This window comes from Cherax quadricarinatus, chromosome 34 (genome assembly GCF_038502225.1).
Source record: "Cherax quadricarinatus isolate ZL_2023a chromosome 34, ASM3850222v1, whole genome shotgun sequence".
Lineage (NCBI taxonomy): Eukaryota > Metazoa > Arthropoda > Malacostraca > Decapoda > Parastacidae > Cherax > Cherax quadricarinatus.
In genome coordinates, this window is record NC_091325.1 from 13193287 (window position 1) to 13219064 (window position 25778).

The 25778-nt window shown below is 39.9% G+C and overlaps 1 protein-coding gene across 3 annotated transcripts in view; it reads right to left on the reverse strand.

Moving 5' to 3' along the window:
* LOC128693782 (trehalase) overlaps nt 1–25778 on the reverse strand; it is a 215551-nt gene that overhangs the window by 133239 nt on the left and 56534 nt on the right. For all 3 annotated transcript variants that reach the window (XM_070091168.1, XM_070091169.1, XM_070091170.1), the window contains exons 2-3: nt 24881–24993; nt 5859–6024 (exon numbers count right to left, since the gene is read on the reverse strand). In XM_070091168.1, the coding sequence (XP_069947269.1) occupies nt 5859–6024; nt 24881–24993 (279 nt within the window). The remainder of the gene's footprint in view (nt 1–5858; nt 6025–24880; nt 24994–25778) is intronic.

Sequence of the window (25778 nt, forward strand, 5' to 3'; positions counted from 1 at the left end):
CAACCTAGTTATTCACTGCACTGTATATGATATATATGAGACCAATCTTTAGGAATGCAGCATCAGTATAAAACCCTCACTGATCAAACAGGCTAAGAAACTGGAAAAAGTGCATGTTTGCAACTGAGACTAATCCCAGAGCTAATGGGTACGAGATGAAAGGAAACACTGTAGAAGTTAAAGCTCACGAAATTAAAGGACAAAAGGACCAAGAAAGACTATGTACAAAATACTCAAAAATGAGTAGGGTGGACAGGGATCATTCAGAAGTTAAAAACACAGCGGATGTTAAGAAGTATTTTGTCAGCTTCAGAGTGATCAGGAAGAGGAATGACCTAGACAGTGAAGTTATAGAGGCAGAATCTATTCACAGCCTTAAGAAAAATACATGACAGGGGTTACGACGCCAGAGTGTGGGAACCCAGTAGCGGCCAGTTGAAGAAGCAGAGAAGTAGAGAATCTTAAAGTACGCGCACTCTCGCTCACACACGAGCGAACATGCACACAATGATTTTCACTGTGAAAAAAAAACGCTGTTATATTAGAATAATATTGCAATATACGTTTACAACTAAAAAAAATCGAAAACAAGACAATGTATTCACTTTTAAAACTCTTAGAGACGATTTCGTACTGTTGTCATTACTGTTCCTGAGCTCCGTACACGACACGCCTGATGCCTGGCGAGATAGTCCTGCGAGTCCATGCTCGCGGACGACGTAAAGATAATGATGAGAACAGTACAGATGGCCGGGAAAAGCAACATGAGAGTACCTGAACGTCTACAAAGTATAGATACCCAGATGTTGCCCAGTACCTGAACAGACTGCACGAATGGTAAAGTCGTCATTGATCTCTAACCCTGGAAAGAATAAGGGTACGAAAATCGGGGAAGGAGACAAGATCGGATCCGAATGCAGACTGGAGGAACCGAGGATGAAAACCTAAGATATGGATGTAGGGCTAGTCTAGATAACTATAACACTAAGCATGTCCCTAAATATCTAAAAGAGCGTGCACACACCTGGCAAACTTTAAGAACGTCAGTAAGGTACCTCAACAGACCCATTATAGAATATGCAGCATGTCTAGAAACTAGATAATTTCCAAAAATGCGTAACGAAACTAGTCTCCTGGTTCAGAGAAAACCCTACGAAGGAACTAAACGATACACCATCGGAGGAGAGAACCAGGAGATGATTACGATGTACAGGATTGCTAAACATAGAATATATACGAAGGTGAGGACATATATGATGGAGGCTAACACGGTAGAATACCAGAAACTACTACTTCAGGTTGAGGAGGACTTGAAAGAATAACGATCTGGAAGAGAAAGCAGGAGAAATAGAGTCACATAAAATTTTAAAGATATTATAAAGGTCATGAGGCTAGGGGTAGTAGGGGGTTAATTAGAAGTTGGGCTATTAGAAGAGAGACTATTTAAAGTGTTAAATAATCAAAGTTATTAAAAAATTCAATAAGGTTAAATTAAATCTAGAGTATAAATTAACACAAAACTAATATACCTGAGAAACACAATTGTCTTGTACAAAGAAGAATGAGTATGTGTGTGTGTGTGTGTGTGTGTGCTTCCGTGTGTGTGTGTGTGTGTGTGTGTGTGTGTGTGTGGTGTGTGTGTGTGTGTGTCTGTGTGTCTGTGTGTGTGTGTGTGTGTGTCTGTGTGTCTCTGTGTGTGTCTGTGTGTGTCTGTGCCTGTGTGTCTGTCTGCGTGTCTGTACTCACCTATTTGTACTCACCTATTTGTGGTTGCAGGGGTCGAGTCCTAGCTCCTGGCCCCGCCTCTTCACCGGTTGCTACTAGGCCCTCTCTCTCCCCGCTCCATGAGCTTTATCAAACCTCGTCTTAAAACTGTGTATGGTTCCTGCCTCCACTACGTCATTTTCTAGGCTATTCCACTGCCTTACAACTCTATGACTGAAGAAGTACTTCCTACTATCTCTCTGACTCATTTGTGTCTTCAACTTCCAATTGTGGCCTCTTGTTTCTGTGTCCCCTCCCTGGAACATCCTGTCTTTGTCCACCTTGTCTATTCCACGCAGTATTTTATATGTCGTTATCATGTCTCCCCTGACCCTCCTGTCCTCCAGTGTGGTCAGGCCGATTTCCCTTAATCTTTCCTCATAGGACATTCCCCTTAGCTCTGGAACTAACCTTGTCGCAAACCTTTGTACTTTCTCTAGTTTCTTGACGTGCTTTATCAAGTGCGGGTTCCAAACAGGTGCTGCATACTCCAGTATGGGCCTGACATACACGGTGTACAGTGTCTTGAATGATTCCTTACTAAGGTATCGGAATGCTGTTCTCAGGTTTGCCAGGCGCCCATATGCTGCAGCAGTTATCTGATTGATGTGTGCTTCCGGAGACATGCTCGGTGTTATACTCACCCCAAGATCTTTCTCCTTGAGTGAGGTTTGCAGTCTTTGGCCACCTGTGTGTGTGTCTGTGTGTGTCTGTCTGTGTGTCTGTGTCTGTGTCTGTATGTGTGTTTCACATGTGTCTAATTTATCAGCTTTTCGCTTTTCTGAACCATTAATCTACACAACTGTCAGTGTTGGTGTGTACAAGTGTGCCAGGAGAAACTCGCTAACTGAGCTCTAAGTAACTCAACTATAGGAAGATCCAGTGAGCAGGACTTCTCCCTGTTTACGATAAAAGCTGATTTATTTTTTAATATCATTATCACAGAGAAGCACTTAATTCTTAGGGGTCATAAAGCGCCTGTGAGTGGGTGGTAGTCACCCTTGATGCAAGAAAGGGAGGATAGATCCAATTCCATAGATCAAGAGCCCTTCACTAGCATCAAGGAGCCTCCCGTGAAGAGGCTGGTTAAGTAACTGGTGGATAGTACGATTCGCTAACTCCTTGTGTTCATAAATCCCTGTATTTAGGGGTTTCCTAGCTTCACGAAAATATTTAACTATCCATTGCTTACACATATATTTGTCTACAAAGGTTTCAAAACTTTAAGATCTACTTTAAAAAAATGTTAATATTATGTTTTTTAAATACATTAACCTGAGGTACAAATCGATAAACAGTTTACGTCTGAAGCTACAAGATATTTTAATCCATAATAAATGATACACAGGTGCAGCCTTAGAACATTTATTATGCAAAGGAGAAAATACCTAGCGTGTGCGCGTTGACTGCCACATCAGATACAGTCATTCACAATACTGTTAAGTCTTAACTCGTCCGGGATCGTGGCTGAATTAATATTACTCCGGCAAAACACGGCGATCAAGTGACATCGTTTAATTCCTAATCTCTCTCTTTTGAGTCTATGACCACTCACGCATTCTACATCCGGCCTTTTTCTCCACATTTATATGCTCTGTTTTTCAGTCTCTGTATTAAATTGGCAAACAACCCAGCAATACGTTTCCATAATAAATGTCACAGTGTTGCACTCACGTCTTATTTATATACTTGCTGGTTTCCGATACCATCTTTGGCAAAGTTGCTTGAAGATTTTCCAATGTACGTGTTAATCAGATTTATGTGAGAAGTGTTATTAAATACCATGTTCCTCGGGCACTGGACCTCGTATGTAATTTTATATACGAGGAAAGCTCTAGTAGTGAAATGAAAAATATAATTATATTTAAATATTATTGGAATGAAAGAGGAAAACAAGGCAAATGTGAAAAAATATGCGTCTCTTGCTTACGGACCGAGATGCTAAAATTAATCTTTAATTCCTTTATTAACAACCAAAAATAATAATCTTTTATTTATGTTTCCGATGAAAACTTAATACTCTAGTACTAAGAATTCAATTAGTAGAAAAATAAAAGAACTTTCCATTGTGATTTAAAAAAAAAAGCCAGCTATGTAACTATGATCAAATGGTTCAGTTCAAGACCTCAATCACCCAAATATCGTTCGTCGTGAAGATATACAATTATGTTGCTAAAATTGAGACTTGAAGGATTACTTCTACTCACACCATCAAATTAGCTAAGCCTCAGTTAAAGAAGAAAAACTTTGAATGCAAGATTCAGCAATCGCCATGACTGATTTAGCGAAAAAAAAGACTCGTTGCAATACAAAATTTCACAGGGAGAACATTCTGCTCTGCGTCAGGCTTCATCAAGCTCTAGAGAACATATTTGTGTCCCAGTAAAATAAGGTTGTCCAGCAAGTCGTCTCTCATCTTCACTGCTGTCAGCAATGCGTAGTTCGAACCCATAATTGACTGAAATTAATCTCACAAACTGTATCAGAAGATTGAAAAATCTCATCGAAACACACACTAAGTTCCGTCTAACGAAGGGTTTATGGACGTGGAGCGCACATCAAAGCAGCTCGCAGTTGCGCAGTCCTCAATTCCGAATTCTGAAACATCCTTTCCAAGAGCCGAAGTGTCATTGAAAATAAACTTTATAATGAGAGCCAAAATAAAATACCAGGAACCACTAGCTCCGTGAAGATGATGCAGCATATGGGGAACTGGGGGTAATCAGGTTGGATTCAAAGGAGTGCTGTTCAAGGTGATCACCTTGAAAAGTTGAAAATATTAGTTAATGGTCTACTTTATAAAATTTAGGAATGCTATATTACCAGATTTTAATTATTATTATTATTATTATTATTATTATTATTATTATTATTATTATTATTATTATTATAGCTTAATCTTGACTGGGTCATAGAATATCTGGTTCTCACCCGGCTACACACACATCTGAAGACAGAACTGCACAGATCGACACCATGCCTAACCCTTCTAGGGTAGGGTAGGTGCCTGAGCCCGAGCCTTTAGCTCATAAGACTGTCATTCCCATTAGCCCCCTTGGGGTGGGGATGGCAGACCAGAGAGGCCTAGCTTGTGGCTAGGCCTGGGGACAGTTGGTCCCAAAGATGAGGAGGTACTTGTGCCTCCTCCCATGGGAGACTTAGGTCTCAGACACTCCCTAAAGAGGGAGCCAAGGCCGGGCCACCACTTGGACAAGGCCCGGGCCGGGAGAATACCGGCTAATCTTTAACTAACTAACTAACAGAACTGCACAAAGCTAGCTAAAATTACGCTGTATAGCCCTTGTGGCTTAGCGCTTCTTTTTTATAATAATAATAATAGCTAAAATTAATTTCCGAAGAGGTTTATTTTGTGTATTTCCATAACTTAGAATCAAAAAGAAGAAATAACGTTTCAAAATTAATTTATTTACATCATTTAACAGCATGAACCCTACTGGTCTAGCGCTTCCTCGTGAATATGATAATCATCAGAAACGCATTTCCTTTACCGGATTCAATAAAAATCCACTTATCATATTCTTTAGGAAGCGCTAAACCAGTTGTGGGTCACAGCGCCTGTGAAATGGGTAGCACTTAGACTTGGTTTAAGGTAATGTAGATGTTCTCCAATTGCTCTGCTCAAGAGCTCTTCACCGACTTTTTTCAGTTTCACTGGCCATCTGATTTTCTTAATCCTCTCAACGTATGTAATTTTATTGGCCATATTAGTATAGCTTGTACTGCACACATTTTCTCTTATATTGCCTATTAAATGGTATAATTAATTTTATGTCTTTTGACGAATTGTAATAAATAAGAATAAAAGTCACAATGCCGTGACTGGAACATTTCACAAATGAGTTTAAAAGGAGTACTGCAGATACTGATAGACACAGGTACAGAGCAACCTTATATTATGACAACTTTTCGATGCTAAGAGCTCGAAGTCAATGAGACCTGATAAAGCTCTACAGAGAGCGAAACTCTCTCACGATAAAGTTTCCTCTACACTTGTGTCTCTTCTTCAACTCACATAATAATAATAATAGTGTTAAGATTTACTTCCATGCAGAAGTTAATTATTATATACTGACCTGTGTCTGCGATGGGTTGTTCTTGGTGTTATTCATGAGAGTTTCGAAGGCCCCTGTTACCTGGCTGGGAGGGAACTTGAGGGTCATGTCCACGAAGTACTTCGAGTCATTGTAGATGTGAGCCAACTGCACCGTCTTGAGCAGCTCGCCGTGACAGTAGATATCGCTGTGGGAACACAATGGACGAAAAAATGAGTGGAAAAGAGAGAGCGTGGAAAACGCGTATAATATATACGATCATGTGACGTGAATAAATGCTTTACAATACCGACAAGTTGATAAATGAGAAACTTGTGCAACATCTGGATATCTTTATTCTGGAAACATTTCGTCCACACAGTGACTTCTTCAGTCCAATGCAGAAAAAGTTGGAAGATGAGGAGTTTGAGGTAATCAGTCTCTCAGCCTGCAGTTGATGTGTTTAATCAAGACACACACACAGATATATATATATATATATATATATATATATATATATATATATATATATATATATATATATATATATATGTCGTGCCGAATATGTAAAACTGGTCAATTAGCAAGAACTCATTTAAAATTAAGTCCATTCTATAATTTTCTCTTATACGTTTAAAGATATATTTTTTTCATTAATGTTGATGTAAAAATTTATAATTTTGCACCAAAAAGAACTTAGAAAACTTACCTAACCTTATTATAACAAGAACAATTTATTTTAGCCTAACCCAACTAAATATATTTCAGATTTGTTTACAATAATTTAATACTAAACAAACACAGTGAAATATATTTTTTTCGTTAGGTTAAGAACGATTTTGGCGAAATTATTGCATACACAAATTTTCACTTGTCCTATATGGCAAGATGAGCGTTGCTATTTAAGCCAAGATCGCAAGTTCTGCCTATTCGGCACGACATATATATATATATATATATATATATATATATATATATATATATATATATATATATATATATATATATATATATATATATATATATTATATATATATATATATATATATATATATATATATATGTGTGTGTGTGTGTGTGTGTGTGTGTGTGTGTTAATTACCATTGTGTGTGTGTGAGTGTGTGTGTGTGTGTGTGTGTGCGCTGTCGAGGAGGAAGAGAGAAATGGGTAGATTTGTCAGTTTGTCATTTAGCAGAGGTTGATGGTAACTGAGAGAAGAATCGCACACAGAATAACTAATGTGTTCATTATACGACTGAATTAATATTTCCTTTCGTCGTTACTCGAGGATGGCTAATATCAGCGACCTACTGAAAAACCATAATTTACAGTTAAGTAATTAACCTTGATATTCTAGTAAGGTGTGACATCGACTTATAATTAATTAACCTTGATTTACATGTATCTTTATTTTAAGCTAAGTAATTAATCTTGATTTACATGTAGCCTTTATTTTTCAAGTAGTAACCTTGATTTACAGCTGATTAAGCTTGATTTCAAGTTGTGACCCTGATTTTCAACCAAGCCATAAACGTTGTTTTACAAACAAATTATTGCCGTTCATCTACAGTTAAGAGGCTAATCCTCACTTAAAACAGAGTAGTCCTCTTATGCAACAAAGAGTGACCTTGATTTGCAACAAAGAGAATACGAGGAAAAACCTGTTTCCCCACCCTCTCCCTTGAGTTCCATGTACACCCGTAAACACTCTGAACACGTATAGCACGAATCTAGAACCACTCAAGCAACCGTTGGATCTCCAGTGTAGACAGAAAAATCAAGGAACACTACGTTAGGTCCACTGGCCCATGTTAGGTGGAGCCGTCTCATGTCCAACCCTTCTCACTCGTAAATTGGATTAACCTTTTTTCTTATATAGCTATTTAACCTGTTGCTCAAATTCCAGCTATATGTACTGTAAATATATTTGGTGCTTCTCCTCTGCAAATAAAAAAAAACAAGAAAAGTCCCTTGTGGTGTCCATATCCAAGGTGAGCAAAACTAACGAAGGAATTGCATTCATTGATCTTCACATTACATATTGTTTATGGAGATAAAACAATAGTACTTAGGTTAGATAAGTTTAATATACATGTTTGTCAAGCGGCTCAGTCCTTGTAAAACCTTCATTGGTTTGCAAGTGAGGATGTCAGTCAGTGGAGGCGTTTGTATGATGTGAATCTGTACTAATGACTGTGCATCAAGTGGTATACAGTGTTATTCTGAAGATACTACTTTTCTTTCCCTTCAGAGGAGGTGTCTTGATGTTGGTAAGAGGCTATCTAAGGAATATGGTCTAAAATTCCCTTCAACAGGTACAATCTATTTACCTCCCATTCCTTACTTACTGTGTCTCATATATATATATATATATATATATATATATATATATATATATATATATATATATATATATATATATATATATATATATATATATATATATATATATAGTGCCGAATAGGTAAAAATTGGTCAGTTAATTAGCAGGAACTCGTTTAAAATCATGACGTTTCTAAAATGTTCCCTGATACGTTTAAAGATACATTTTTCCATTTATGTTAATGTAAAAATTAATAATTTTGTACAAAAAAAATTAGAAAACTCACTTAACCTTATTATAACAAGAGCAATTTAATTTAGTCTAATCCAACTAAATATATTCAAATATATTTTTTCGTTAGGTTCAGAAAAATTTTTATTCGAAATTATTGTATACACAAATTTTCGCTTGCCTTATTCGGCAAGAAGAGCGTTGCTAATTAAGCCAAAATCGCAAGTTTTAGCTATTCGGCACGACATTATATATACATGTCGTGCCGAATAGGCAGAACTTGCGATCTTGGCTTAAATAGCAACGTTCATCTTGCCATATAGGACAAGTGAAAATTTGTGTATGCAACAATTTCGCCAAAATCATTCTGAACCTAACGAAAAAATTATATTTCACTGTGTTTGTTTAGTATTAAATTATTGTAACAAATCTAAAATATATTTAGTTGGGTTAGGCTAAAATAAATTGATCTTGTTATAATAAGGTTAGGTAAGTTTTCTAAGATTCTTTTGGTGCAAAATTAAATTTTTTTACATTAGCAATAATGAAAAAAATATATCTTTAGACGTACAAAAGAAAATTTCAGAAAGGACTTAATTTTAAATGAGTTCTTGCTAATTGACCAGTTTTACATATTCGGCACGACATTATAATATATATATATATATATATATATATATATATATATATATATATCAGATATATATATATATATATATATATATATATATATATATATATATATATATGAACTCAGTATTAGCCAAGTGATTAGAGCATTAACCTGCTAGTTTTAGAACTGGTTTGCATTGGTTTCAGATCCTCTTCCTTTCCCCCGATTTGTTTACTATCGTGTTATTACGATTTTTGCCAAGTGCACTCATGGTTACTCTCGAGTCTTGGCTCCTTGTCGTCACCACTCTTCACGAACCTACCAACACTGAGTAACGCACTAATACCGTGCTATTAGAGACGTGGTTAGATTTTCTTGCCGCCAATGCGGCTAGTTTATTGTTCACGCAATATCCCTCCTACGGACGGTAGCGCAAGAGCATTTGCATGCAGAAAATGCCAAGAAACTAAGCCTTGGAAGGGTTAACGAGAAAACATTTGGGTTTAATATTAATGTACGAGAAGAGCGGAAAATGACAAAAACTATGGATTAAGACAGTAATAAAATTAAAGAATGGGATATACCGAGGTTTCTGGTGGGAAAGGATACGGGCGTAATATGTATGAGGGGAGAGAGTGGTAACAGTAATGAGTAGGAAAGAGGTATGGAGGTACCAAGCACGAGTTGGGAGGGTATGAGTGGGGTGGGTAGGTGTTAGGAGGGGTGGTGATGGGGGAGGGTTGGTTAAGGGGAGGGTTTGTGTGTGGGGAGGGTATATGAGGGGGAGGGGTGGTGTGGGAGGAATACCAGTTGGGTAGGAAGATGTACTGCCCGCGGGGAGACATTCTTGGCCCAGCGGATCATAGTGTTTGACCCGGAGCATGCACTAACGCGCGCGCGCGCATACACGCACATACGCGCACGCATACATACAGATACATACATACATACATGCATATGTATACACACACGCGGACAAGGGAACGCAAACACATACTAACTACACACACACACACACATACACACACACACACACACACACACACACACACACACACACACACACACACACACACACACACACACACAAAGCTCACGGTTCAAGGAGAGTGACCTAGTAGCAACCAGTGAAGAGTTGGGGCCAGGAGCTTGGACTCGACCCCTGCAACCTCAACTAGGTGAGTACAACTAGATGAGTACACACACGAAAAGTGTCTATCGACAAGTGCCACAGACAAACGGTAACATACACACTACTGGACACATTAAAGACAAACGGAGATTTATTATTAATTACAATTCATGTTAAGCACTAAACTCATGTAGATCACCCAACACAAGAGGCGGTGGAGGTTCGACAAGCGGATAACATTATTTCTCCGCTGATACTGAGAGCAGGAGAGACAACACTGATCACTGAGCAAACCACCAGCCCAAAGCCTGAACAAATCGAGAGAAAAGGAATCTCCTGACCTTCTGGAAAGCACCTAATATTACTTCAGTACTAAAGTAAAGGGAGGCATTTGTATAGTATTAAACTACAGCTTATATCTCCTGACACGTATTCCATGCAAATAGAGAAAAAAAAATTATAAGAAAGACTTGTAGAGCAACTTCTGAGAACCGGATTCATCTCAGGGCAAGAGCGCGGAGTTAGAATATCCTGTCTCATGAGCTATATAGTAATCTATGACAGACTCACGGAGATTAAACAGTAATCTATGAGAGACTCACGGAGATTAAACAGTAATCTATGAGAGACTCTCGGAGATTAAACAATAATCTATGAGAGTCTCACGTAGATTAAACAGTATTCTATGAGACTCATGGAGATCAAACAGGAAAAACAGAGAGAGAGACCGTATACTGAATGACTTCATAAAAGTTTTTCTTTCCATAAAAAAAATCTAGTATAAAAGTATAAAAGCGCAAAAGACAAGCCAAAACATCATGGAAGGTTTAATAATAATAATAATAATAATATCCTCATATCTACAAGTACATGTACAAGGTATACAGGCATTGCTGACGTCAATGACATACTGCAAAATAGAAAACCCCTTGTTATGCAGAGCATTTCGGGCAAATTTGGTCAGTGTTGTCCCAGGATGCAACCTACACCAGTCATCTAACACTCAGGTACCCATTTTACTGATGTGTGAAAAGACAACCGGTGTAAGGAAACACGCCCAATGTTTCCACCCTTTGCCGGGAACCAAACCCGGATACTCAGCATGTGAAACGAGTCTTTGCCACCAGGCCACGTGCCACGGTCAATGGACAAAAGAATACTTAAATGTTATTAGATCAGATGTAAGTTCATGATAAGATATGCGCAACACCTCTCTATCTTGACAGGAGAGACGCGTAGTCTGCACCCATGTTTTAATGAGTCTAATAAATAGACATGATTGAAGCTATCAGAGTTGAGCCAGTAGAAGAGGTGGAGAGATGTAGCAGTTGTAGACGTGGTCAAAGGTTGACGGGACCCACTAGTAGAAGCAGATCATGCCCATAAGGTGGGCCGAAAGTTAACAATAGAGTTGTCGACAAAGCTACTAGAGAGCGAAACAATGCCACAATAAAATGTCGCATTAGTTGCTCTTGTGTCCATTTACTTACCCATGGTATCATGGCACTGGCCATATGTGGCCAGACATAATAAGACTCTCTCTACTGCAACATCACCACCTCTCCACCAGAGTGCAGCCACTGTACTTCTCACTTCCAACTTCCTGCAAGGAAGGAAAGGTCAGGTGCTGCCTCGATGCTAGTGGGAAAACTCTTGATTCAAGGAACTGGAACTATTCTCACATTCCTTGGATCAAACCCACTTATTTCCTATCCCCAAGGCTTTGCATGATTTCCACGAGCTAAGCGTTCGTCTCTGATGATGATGATGACAATAATGAAAAAGAAAAAGAAGAAGAAGAAGAAGAAGAAGAAGAAAAAAGAGGAATAGTCAAAAATATGACTGATAAAATTCAGCTCCAGAAAATGATGAGTAATGAAAATGTATGAGTGAGCAGAGAGACCCGACCAAATTTATTACATGGATGGTGAATAATAAACAAATAACGAGGATACTCTAGGAGATAACATCACACCGAACCTATCTCCAAGATCCCATAAACCGAGTAATGACGGCGGCGAATGCCAAGCTCGCAAATAAAACAATGGCATCTAGGAATCTAAATAAAGAGGAGCTCGGAGAAATACGTACAAACATATCTTCTACATATTTTCAAGTAATAGGCACCACTGTTGAGCCTATACCTAATAAACACACAAAACACGAAAAGCCCCTCAAGTTTGTCACAAGATTGGTACCGGATCTAAGAAATGAATGTTACGAAGAAAAAAATCTTCGAGAACTAGAACGAACAACGCTTGAAGATCACGGAAAGTTATCAAAAGACAAGATCAAGCTTTTATTGAGGCAATGTTCTGTTCTGTGTAGAGTGTCATTATTCGATAAAGTTCTGCTCAAAGGAAACAGTTGTCCCAATAAAAGCGTGACCTGCAACCTGTCTCTCTCCTTCACTCTTTTCGGCAGCAGGCCTTTCAGATCTAAAGAAATGAAACTAGACAGTATTGATGCCCTCAGTTTTACGCCCTTGAACCTATCACGGCATTAGCTCTTATCCTTGGAGAGTGATATAGTGTTATTTCTTCGCTCTGGAGCGTTGCAAGGTCTTGTGTTAATCTGTAACGTGAGAAAGCTCTGTGTTTTGCCTCGTATCTGTTAATGGTTCCAGGAATCCTTGCTCCCGTGGTCCGATCTTTATCTCCCTAGGAAGGAAAGGAGATGCTAGAGAATTAAACACTATTAGGAACACATAGGGAAGTTAATATTGCATTTTAAGTAACGTGATGTTTGAACTATTTACCAGCAATCCTGCAAGAGTACAAAGCATTTAAGTTCCTTTTCACAGTCACATTACAGGATAATATGTTCTTGGATGGCTACTATCAATTTACTAATCTTCTACTAACCTACTACCTATTTGTAGTATGGGACAACCTTATATTTCCTTCCTTGAGATTCAAGCAGTCGTACTGTCTGTCTCAGAGAGTGTGGAAGCTCCAAATCTCTGCCTTAGAGCGCTGGAAATTCTTAAATCTTTTGTGCTGTTTCAAGAGAAGACCTTATTTTTCTGTGTTCTTTGGTTGACATTGCCTCTCATCCAGCGTTTCATCAGCTTTTTCCTCCCAAATTAATTACATCTGCTGCTGCGATACTGTTCATTAAGTGTAATAAAAATAACCCTTAAACATGGTTCAGCATTACCTCGAAGGTATACCTGGAGCGTGTTTCGGGGGTCAACGCCCCCGCGATCCGGTTCATGTCCAGGCCAGGTAGTTACAGAATTTGAATTACATCTCAAGTATTGCTTTTAGCAATATTTTGATCAATTACATGGCTTAAATGACAATTAACTTGACATGACTTCTCGAGGATCAATATCACGTTCACTTATCCGGTCCACAGTAAACGCGGCATAAAAAATTAGTGTAATGCGCTTACGCAACGGACCAACAAAGCAGCACGTCTCCATATCCATAAGGTTCACTGGTACCTTTTAGATATCACTTGAATATTTCAGCATCTACTGCAGTTTTCTATTACGGGACTGCAGTGTCTTTTGACAAGGAACTGGAGTGTTTTCTTACATGGGACCGGAGTGTTTTCTTACATGGGACCGGAGTGTTTTCTTACATGGGACCGGAGTGTTTTCTTACATGGGACTGGAGTGTTTTCTTACATGGGACCGGAGTGTTTTCTTACATGGGACTGAAGTGTCTTCTTACATGGATATGGAGTGTCTTCGTACATGGAACTGGAGTGCTTTCTTACATGGAACTGGAGTGTTTTCTTAATTGGGACTGGAGTGTTTTCTAGCACGTGACATGACATTCAAGGAGGACTGTGTTTTCTGCAGCTTTTCTTCTGGATGCTACCAACAACAGTTTATTAATAAAGATTTTTTTTTAATATTTTCAGTGCTAGGCTGGCAGGGATGTAAGGAAATTTGCCCATATATTTCTCCGTGCCAGGGAACTGAACCTGGGACAGTGAAACAGTAAATGCCCTGAGCAGTGAGCTATTCTTCACCCCTCCCAAGAACATCAAGGCTAGGGTGAGGTGGGGAGGTGCTTTACTGACGGTAAAAGGGTTTTTGATCCAAAGAATAAAAGCTACCCTTCTCTTCCTCAGATCAAGCCTGATTAACACTCATTCTTCTATATCAAATCTTAGCGTAGTAATAGGTAACGAATCTCGGTTATTTTGTATGGGAACTAACGTCTAACTCCTGTAAGCTTACTTGTGGATTCTTAACCAGTTATATATACGGTAGAGGTTATCACAGGACTAACATCCATGACAGCGGACGTGCTACTTTTTCCTGACGAATAAACCAAAAACATCATCTCGACTACCCCTTTCGAGTTTACCAAATTCTTGCTGGCATTCCACATCAGTCTCACATTTCAGCAGTAATTCGTTATCACTTTCACGCCTTCCAATCACCACATAATAATAGTAATGATAATCATAAAATAACAATAATATTAATATTAATATACATATATATGTATATATATATATATATATATATATATATATATATATATATATATATATATAAATATATATATATATATATATGGTGCACTTAGGAGTCTGTGGAGACAAAGAACTTTGTCCTTGGAGGCAAAGAGGGGAATGTATGAGAGTATAGTTTTACCAACGCTCTTATATGGGTGTGAAGCATGGGTGATGAATGTTGCAGCGAGGAGAAATCTGGAGGCAGTGGAGATGTCATGTCTGAGGGCAATGTGTGGTGTGAATATAATGCAGAGAATTCGTAGTTTGGAAGTTAGGAGGAGGTGCGGGATTACCAAAACTGTTGTCGAGAGGGCTGAGGAAGGGTTGTTGAGGTGGTTCGGACATGTAGAGGGAATGGAGCGAAACAGAGTGACTTCAAGAGTGTATCAGTCTGTAGTGGAAGGAAGGCAGGGTAGGGGTCGGCCTAGGAAAGGTTGGAGGGAGGGGGTAAAGGAGGTTTTGTGTGCGAGGGACTTGGACTTCCAGTAGGCATGCGTGAGCGTGTTTGATAGGAGTGAATGGAGACAAATGGTTTTTAATACTTGACGTGCTGTTGGAGTGTAAGCAAAGTAACATTCATGAAGGGGTTCAGGGAAACCGGCAGGCCGGACTTGAGTCCTGGAGATGGGAAGTACAGTGCCTGCACTCTGAAGGAGGGGTGTTAATGTTGCAGTTTAAAAACTGTAGTGTAAAGCACCCTTCTGGCAAGACAGTGATGGAGTGAATGATGGTGAAGGCTTTTCTTTTTCGGGCCACCCTGCCTTGGTGGGAATCGGCCAGTGTGATAATAAAATATATATATATATATATATATATATATATATATATATATATATATATATATATATATTAAAACGAAAGCCTGTAATTGTTTTACATGATTGTAGGATTGCTGGTGTTTTTTTTGTCTCATAAACATGCAAGGTTTCAGATACGTCTTGCTACTTCTACTTACACTTAGGTCACACTACACATACATGTACAAGCATATATATACACACCCCTCTGAGTTTTCTTCTATTTTCATTCTAGTTCTTGTTCTTGTTTATTTCCTCTTACCTCCATGGGAAAGTGTTAGAGAATTCTTCCTTCGTAAGCCATGCGTGTTGTAAGAGGCGACTAAAATGCCGGGAGCAAGGGGCTAGTAACTCCTTCTCCTGTATATATTACTAAATGTAAAAGGAGAAACTTTCGTTTTTCCTTTTGGGCCGTCCCGCCTCGGTGGGATACGGCCGGTGTGTTGAAAGAAAGAAAGAAATATATATATATATATATATATATATATATATATATATATATATATATATATATATATATATATATATATATATATAATCGTGGTTCTGGACACAGCGTTGTGTTCCAGTACCACGAGGAATAGGATGCACATTGTACATACACACTTAGTCTCCCACAATCAATGGTGAAACAAAATTTTTGTTTTCCCATGAACTAGACAATACTAAGTCTTTTCCAGCGATCCTTGGCAGAGATCTTGGGCTGTCTCTGGCAGGAAACTAAAGTCACTTCCACTCTCCAGTGAGAGATGTGGCCTCTCCCAGGCTCCAGGGTGGTGAGATGAGGCCTCCCGACTCTCTAGGGCGTGAGACACCTTCCCCAAGCTACAGGGCGATGAGATTAGGCCTCCCCATGCTCCAAGGATGAGAGAACGTGTCACCACTCTTGAGGAAGTGAGGCGCCTTCCTTACGCTCCAAGGCGGAGAGACGACAGCTTTCAAACGTTCCAGAGTGAGGAGAGAACGCCTTCCTTACTCTCCAGGGAGGAGAGATAATGCCGCCTCCACGAGAAAAAGATACAAGTTCGTCTCCAGCGCAAGGTCTAGCAGCGGGATTTTGATACTATCTATACCATTCTCACCTCCAAATCGAAAACAGACACCACAAGCTTTTATTCCTCTTCCGTACCTTCCCTCATTTGATCGATATTATTAGCAAAATTCTTTTTGTCTTTCATTAGCCATATTCTATCCTTTTCATTCATGAACTTTCTGGAGGTTAGTCTCCTCTCATTGAATTGCAATACTTTCAAATTACATTTAATCCTGTTTCCATTCATTCCAAAACTTCGTGTTCCTTTTCATTAAATCTTGTCACATAAATATCGCCAAAATACCACTTAATTATTTAACGTTTTTTCTTTTTTTTCCCGGTTATCAGCCTTTCCATGTACAACCCCAGTCCACCCTACACTAACCTACTTTACTCTAACCAAGTAGTATATATATCTTTCCTAGTCAGTTCTAATCTAGTCTACTTCACCAGAAATTATCTTCGCTCGTTGGTCACTCATTTTATTTTAGAGTACAAACGCCATAACATTTACCATGAACGCAAAATTTTACTTGCAAGTTCAGAGTTACAAGAAATTCCAGGTGAAACAAACTCCTGAAGTAGACCGCCTCGAGAAAGGCAGGGAAGCGAAGAATGGGTGAACGAGGAGGGGAGGAGAACATAATGGAAGAGAGAAAGAGGGCGAGGGAAGGTAGAATAGGAAGGGGAAAAATGGAGTGGAGGAAAGACTCAGAAGTAATTGGAACTCGTGATGTATAATGCTTTATACCAGGATGTTAAGGAGGACTGGGGAAACGATAGAGACGAATGAGAATTAAAGAAAAAGGGATGAAGGAAGCAGACAAAGCAGAGACAAGTGAAAGATTGTGCGGGAGGAGGAGGAGGAGGATATAGGAAGAAATGAAAAGAAGATTAAAAACCGTGGAAGATCGAGGTAATTCAGCGTGATACATCTGTCCTGATAAACGAGTTTCAGGCGTCATTTATATTCCCATTTTTTTTTAGATTTGATTTATAGGTAACAAACACATGCATTGATGAAGGCATAAATTAAGGAAACGTTTCGCCAATGGTGGCTTCTTCGGTCCTCAAGAAGCCACTCGTGGCGACACGTTTCCTTTATGTCTCGATTGCTGCATACCTACTATCTGTTACTCACAGATCATCGGTATCACCTTACTAGATCCACTCGGGTTACATTTGTGTAACGTAAACTAACCGAAACCAACTAATTTCAGCATTTTCTTTATTATTATTACATTCATGGTGGGAGCGCTAAACCCCGTAGGGGTCATACACCGCCTAGGGGGAATGAAAGGCATTCACATTCAAGGATTTGGAACACAGGTCTAATTTCTCAGATCAAGAGCCCCTCACCAGCATCAAGGAACCTTCCTTAAGGGAACTGATTTTAAACAGAACGGAACAAGAGGACTCACCCATGTACATGTTATGTGGATGTTAGCAGCAACGAGTAAACACAGAGAAGACACTTTTACACTCCATTTGTCTGAAGAAAATACAACACTGTTTTAGGAAAGACGATTTTTTTTATTTATTTATTTTGTAAGTCGTCTCTTAACTCACGTTCTCTTAAGAGAAAGGCTTAGTTTTTTTTTTAGTTCCTGGCTCATGAGGATGGGTTGATTTTCTCAGCGCCAGCCCCATGAAGATGGGTTGCTTTCCTCAGCTCCAATCTAATGAGGATGGATTGATTTCCTCAGTTCCAGCCTCATCAGGAGGGGCTAATTTTTCTCATTTCCAGCCACACGAGTATGACTCAGCCATGACGATAAAGAAGGTTCCCTGACCCAGGGCATTCGAGAACCCCGCCCCTACTTCGGATCAAGCCTGATCATCTCCCATTTCCCTGGCGCTGCATGATCCATACAAGTTTACAGTTTTCTCATGAATATAACACTACACTGTGCAACAAATCATGTTATCTGATAAAACTGCAAATACATGTGAGCTGATAATGAAGAATGTTTAATCAAGTCGACAAGTGTAAACGATATATTACAAAATTTTGTCGACGTAATTACATTATTATTTTGCCAGCATAATGCTAACCAACGCTTCAGGAAAGGACAAAGCTCTTCTCCTAGCGGTGAAGACACCACACTCAGGAGATTTCCTTCTAGATGTTCCCAATTCCTCCTTGAGCACTCGACTCGACCCACAGGCCATTCGGATTGGTGTTGCTCTTTGCCTAGCCTTCCCCATCCTCACCGAACCTAGCGTATTTGCGGCAGGGCGACAGCTGATCAATTCGAACTTCATGGTCTCGTGCGTCACGCATCAGAAGGGAAATACGCCAGATACGAAGGGGTCAATAACATCATAAAGAGAAGCCTCGCCACAGCCCGTTGCCCGTCTCAACGGGAACCCCAAGTGCAGAGGTCTGACGGAAGTCAAAAGCGTCCTGATGGAGCCACTATGCTACCCTGGAAGGATGGAAAGCAGATTGTCTGGGACTGCACCTGTGCTGCCACATCGCCAGACATCTACTTAACATACTCCGTAGTTGAAGGGAGTGGAGTAGCCAGCCACAGGGAAACCCAGAAGACCCGCAAATATGAAGGCCTTCCCAATTGCTATAACTTCATGTCAGCATGGGGCAAGTGTGCTCTAAAGTTCCTCAAAGAGCTGGGTGAAAAATTCATCATTGAAACCAAGGACCACAGGGCGGCCAGCCTCCTCTTTCAGAGACTCAGTGTTGCGATCCAGAAGGGAAATCCTTGCAGCATTCTGGGCACGCGGCCCACCGCCAGGGAGCTGGAAGATGTATTTGAGATGTAGTTCTGAGTTGTCATCTATGTTGTTTCACTCTTTGTTGTATTTTTGTCAATGTATTTTGTCAATGTATTTTGTCTTTAAATAAAATTTATATTAAATTTAGGGGGTGGTAGGAGAAAATTTTCAAACAGCTTCAGGGAGAACCTTGAGTTTTCCTTGAAGCAAGTTTATTCTTTTCTCTGAGGATGAGAGTCCCCAGGACAGTTCTAGAGGTGGTACGTCCCTATCTCTCTCTCTCTCTCTCTCTCTATATATATATATATATATATATATATATATATATATATATATATATATATATATATATATATATATATATATATATATATATATATATATATACACACTATTTTGCTACATATTACTATTTTTTATATATATTACACTATTATTTTGCTATATCAACCAATTATTTTCATTTTAGATACATATTACAATATTATTTTTTTTATATACATATCACCTTGTAATAATCATGTCTACATCTGTCTACATCCAGTAACTATATTCGACAGGATATATACTCCGAGAGGTGTATTTCTCTCAACTTATATACACTGAGAGTTTACTTTCATCCCCATTCGAGGGATTAAAGTATTCTCGTCTGGTGGTGTAAAAGTTACGTGCAGTTAATTGCCTCAATATCCTATTAACAATTTATCTAAACTTAGAACACCGGGTACAGCACCAATAAGTTGGTGGTCTTTATTTTTTTGTTAAGTAATAGGAAGGATGGCAAGAATGTAGAGGGGAAGGAATGGGAGCAAGAAAGAGCACTGATAAAGTTTGTAAATAAACAACAACAAAAAAGCGAGAGATAATAAAGGTTAAGTGGCCTGACCACTTTGGATGGATCATAAGGGAGTGTTTTTTGTCACAGAGTGACGGCTGTAGCCAGTGGTCGCTGCTGCCGTGGCCAGCCATATGACAAAGATGAATGTTAAGCTTTTTATCCTCTGATAAAGAGGGGCTAACAACAGCATATTTTAATCAACCTCTTTCTACTTCTGCCACGTCCCACAGGAAAATGACTAAAGCATTTACTCTTCAGTGCCAAAGGTGATGGTGGCTTTCCCACATACACTTCTGTCACGTATTTGAGTCAATCTGAAACCATTGCTTCGAATTTGAGACTATCGTAGACCATTACCGAGTATTGGATCTTATCTGGCATAAGTATTACTTATCAGAATCCATTTGACAGACACCACATATCTGAGTCTAGTTGACACCGTTAGACACCATTACCATGTGAGTTCATCTCAAATAAATGAACTGGATGTACTAGACATCTTTACCATGTACAAGAGATCATTACCACTCGGTATAGTTCATTTACTAATACCTAGTAATCATTACACTGTGTTCACAAAGTCACGGATCATAGGAAATCCCACATTCATTTTTAATGGTGACTACATCATTTGCTGCAAAATACATCTCCTCAATCTCAAAACATGCTTGTAACCATGTTATGAGACTGGTTAGACGCATTCTCCAACAACTGACGAAGCCATACTTCGTCGTAAATGTTGTTTTTTTCTTATGATGAGTGATTTGGGTGTCAAGAGTCTAGTACAGCAATGTACTTGCTGACTCACTAAATAAGGACACCATACATCCAGCACGACTCTCTCACCTTGTGGGAATAGCCTTGACTGACGTACGAGGCATTTTTGAGTGTGGGACTGTTGCTGCGGATCGTGCATGCAGCGAGAGTTGAATTGTGCAGTTTAAAGAATTATAATCCTGTTGTTATTCAGGACTTGAAACATGTAAAAGTTGCCACTATTATTAATTCGCTGCCATCATTACCAGTATTCAGTAAACATTATACTGTTACTATGAACACCAGTTGTGGCTATCATGGCAGGGTTACCCTCATAAGTGGCGGAACTACATTTCTAGGGCCCTGAAGCTTGAACTGTTATGGGCGCCCCTTCGCAGCCCCTTCTCATACAGTAGACCCAGAATTTTTATGCAATGTGGACTAAAGTCGCTTGTTGGGCCCCTACGGGATTAAGGACCCTGAAGCTTAAGCTTCACTAGTTTCATAGTAAATCAGCTCCTGACCGTCATTACGCATCTTATCACAATATTAACATAACACATTTAACTCCATTAGTGGTAGGTCGGCCCATATCCATAATTCGTCCTAAGTCATAAAGAGATCACTATGTAGATGTTAGCAGCGGTGGGAGTAGCGAAGTCGGTGACCATGGTGGAAGGAACGTCAGAAACGGCCGCAACGGCAGCGTGAGGAACGACGACAACAAATAGCAGCAACGGCAGCGTCAGAAACCGCGGCAAAGGCAGCGTCAGAAGCGGCGGCAACATCAACGTCAGAAGCGGTGGCAACAACAACGTCAGAAGCGGTGGCAGTGAAAGCAGCGGGGGTGTCAGGTGCAGTGTCTGCAGCATCAGCATGGGCATGTGTGTGTATCGCAGTCACAAACTATATTCATAATCCGATCCAAGTAACAGGTAACAACCAATAAATTTTTACAAAACGGGAAATCTCCCAGCTATTTATTCCAAATAACTGGATGCTGGGTTCTTAGATACTTTTCATTCCAGCACTGCTGTGAATGAAAAGAACTCGAGAAGAGTAAATGGTGTTACCTACAGCTGTATATACTTGATTTAAGGCAAGCAAGTGTGCGCGCGGGAGCACACTTGTCGAGTTATGGTTGCCGGAATCTAGTTTTTCAGCTTTTTTGCCCCGTCTCTTAAACTAAAATCAACTCCTTGCTATTGGTTTCTAGACTTTTTTTTTGGCCTCATCATACCCATTGTTGAAACTGTATAAGGAGTTTGCTTGCTCACATTCCTCTTCCAACTCATTCCAGTTAACACCCAAAGACTGAAAAACAATGTTTTATCGACCAGTTATCATTCAAGAGTCTCCATATCATCCCTGTCAAATTTTCGAAGAATCTTGTAAATCATAATCATGCCTTTCGTGGTCCTTCTTTCTCTTCTAAGGGTGTTAAGTTCTCTTCTTTTAGTTTCTCAGCTATGGAACTCTTCTTCCTGCCAACTGACTATAAATTATAGTTTTCTAAAGGATTCACTGTTAAGGTTTCTGAAGACAGTCTTAAGCTCGTGTATACTGCCAATGTAAGGCAGTTTATTTCAGCGCTAGATGACCCGTAGGGATTTAGCTATTTTTAACATTAAAACATATGTAATTATAACAACTTCGAGTGAAATGTTCAGTGTGATGTTCACCCCAAGCACAGTGTCGGTCATGCTGATGACATGCTAAAACAAGGCCAATAGTAGCACTTGATTTATAAATTTACTAGCATTTACCTTTTTTTATGATGTGGGAGTCATCACTTGCTAATTTAAATGCTTGCATTGAATGTACACCCACTAGTATAATAATTTGCTTCAAAATAAGCCAGCCACACAGTAGTAATAAGCAAAAAATTATTACGTTTAAAAACATTTCAGGTCTCCCCATGTTCATACTGGAGTATGAATTGTAACTTTTTTGTGAACATTTGTGAATGTTTGTCAGACTTTCATTAATACCCTGGATTATATGGTTATGTTTTTCGTATCTAGACATGTGATGGTGGATCCGTGAGAAAATTCTTTCTCTCTTGACTGTAGTACTAGCCTGTTCCTTATTATTTTCTCATTCATCTTACACGGAATGAATGTTAAGAATTCTGGTCTATAATTTAACGCTTGTCTATCTCGTTGTACAATCCTGGTATAACAGTGTGTCTCACAATTGCCTGGTAGATCTGCCGTCTCCAATGACTGTGTGCGTGCGTGTGTGTACTCACCTAGTTGTGGTTGCAGGGGTCGATTCACAGCTCCTGGTCCCGCCTCTTCGCTGGTCGCTACTAGGTCACTATTCCTGCTCAATGAGCTTTATCATACATATTCTTAAAGCTATGTACGGATCCTGCCTCCACTACATCACTTCCCAGACTATTCCGCTTCTTGACAACTCTGTGACTGAAGAAATACTTCCTAACATCCCTGTGATTCATCCGAGTCTTCAGTTTCCAACTGTGACCCCTTGTTGTTGTGTCCCATCTCTGGAACATCCTGTCTCTGTCCACCTTGTCGAATCCTCTCAGTATTTTATATGTTATCATATCCCCATTATCTCTCCTGTCCTCCAGTGTTTTTAGGTTGATTTCCCTCAACCTCTCCTCGTAGGACATACCCCTTAGCTCCGGGACTAGTCTTGTTGCAAACCTTTGCACTGTCTCTAGTTTCCTTACGTGCTTGGCTAGGTGTGGGTTCCAAACTCGTGCTGCATAGGTCTAACGTACACGGTGTACAATATCCTGAACGAATCGTTAGTAAGATGTCGGAATGCTGTTCTTAGGTTTGCCAGGCGTCCGTATGTTGCAGCAGTTATTTGGTTGATGTGCGCCTCAGATGTGCCCGGTGTTTTACTCACCCCACGATCCTTTTCGGTGAGTGAGGTTTGTAGTCTCTGGCCCCCTAGACTCTACTCCGTCAGCAGTCTTCTTTGCCCTTGCCCAATCTTCATGACTTTACACTTGGTGGGATTGAACACCAGGAGTCAGTTGCTGGACCAGTCCTGCAGCCTGCCCAGATTTCTGCCAGATCCTCGTCGGATTGAATTCTCATCAACTTCACATCATCTACAAAGACACTTCTGAGCCTATTCCATCTGTCATGTTGTTCACAAATACCAAAAACAGCACCGGTGCTAGAACTGAGATCTCCGCTAGTCACAGGCGCCCACGCTGACGCCTTGCACGTACCATGACTCGCTGTTGTCTTCCTGAGAGGTATCCCCTGATCCACTGCAGTGCCTTCCCTGTTATCCCTGCCTAGTCCTCCAGTTTTTGCACTAATCTCTTGTGTGGAACTGTGTCAAACGCCTTCTTACAGTCCAAGAAAATGCAATCTACCCAGCCCTCTCTGTTTTCTTACTTCTGTCACCCTGTCATAGAACTCCAGTAGGCTTGCGGCACAGGATTTCCCGTCCCTGAAACCGTGCTGGCTGTCGTTGATAATTCCTCGCTAGGTGCTCTACCACTCTTCTCCTAATAATCTTCGCATACTATACACGTCAGTGACACTGGTCTGTAGTTTAATGCTTCGTGTCTGTCTTACATACCTCAGGTAGTCGCCCTATTTCGATAGATGTGTTGAAGAGCGTTGTTAGTGGTACACATAGTGCCTCTGCTCCCTGTCTCAGGACCCATGGAGAGATATTTTCCTGCCCCATCGCCTTTGAGGTATGTAGCTCACTTTGTAGCCTCTCCACTTCTTCCTCGGTTGTATGTATTGTGTCCGACATTTGATGGTGTACCCTACCTCTCCGTCTTTCTGGAGTCTCTTCTGTCTAATCTGTGAACACTTCTTTGAATCTCATTGTGAGCTCCTCACATACTTTGCGGTCGTTTCTTGTGATCTCCCCTCCTTCCTTCCTCACCCTGTGTGTGTGTGTGTGTGTGTGTGTGTGTGTGTGTGTGTGTGTGTGTGTGTGTGTGTGTGTGTGTGTATACCTGAGTATTTCTTGCGTTCATAAAACCTAAGTATAATCATAAACTATATTAACAAATGAGGACATAGCCTCTATGTTTAAAAGTAAAGAAACTGTCATCGTATCTGGACTGGGTTTTCTTGACGACTCTAGTTACGAGTAAAAAAAAAAAAACATGTACAGTACCTATCACATGGAGGGAGTCTGTTCTGCGCCAAAGCCATCGTCGGCATCAGCGTCAGCAGTGCCGCTAGTACCCCTGCGCTCCACCACCAGCTGCGTCCTCCAAGCATCATCATCTGTAACGGCGGAAGCAAAAAAACATAAAATCAACACCAGGTCTGAAAACGCCGTTTGTCGTGACTTTTTATCTTCCGCTTTGTGAATACGTCCCACAACCTTATTTGTTCACTATTCTGGATAGATGGAAAATTCATTCGCTTGTTTCCCTTCTCCCCCCCCCCCCCCCGGTCTGTGTGTGCTGCATGTTGGAGTTACAGCATAAGGCAAAAATGCGAAGTTGCTAATATGAAATATAAAAACCGAGTTGAATCAGCGTCACGAGCTGAGAGAGATAGAGAATTAACGTATGCTAACAAAAACTAAGCTACTGTCTAGTATTATTTATTTCTTAGTGAAGAAAGATAACGAGATGACAGTATAACAGACACCTCTCCAACTATCTCCTCCCTCCAGTACTACTGTACACGTCAAACAAAGTGGGGGAGATTCACAAGAACATCATGGAGCACATCCCCTAGGGGTTCGTTATGTTCTTCATGATGTTCTTATATTCTTCATAAGCACAAAAATAAGGGCTTTGGATCCAAAGAATTAGAAGATCTATGCTTTCTCTTGGGTTGAATCTTATTGCCTTCCATTTCCCTTGCTCTTTATGACCCCTACGGGTTTAACGTTGCTGCAAAATATAAAATTCGTGACAACAAGCTACTAATAATACTTCTATTTCTACCTCTACTACTAGTACTGCTACTATTATTACTGCTACTGCTACTACTACTATTGCTGCTATAACTGCTTCTAATTCTAATAAAAATAAAATTCATGACAAGCTACTAGTAAT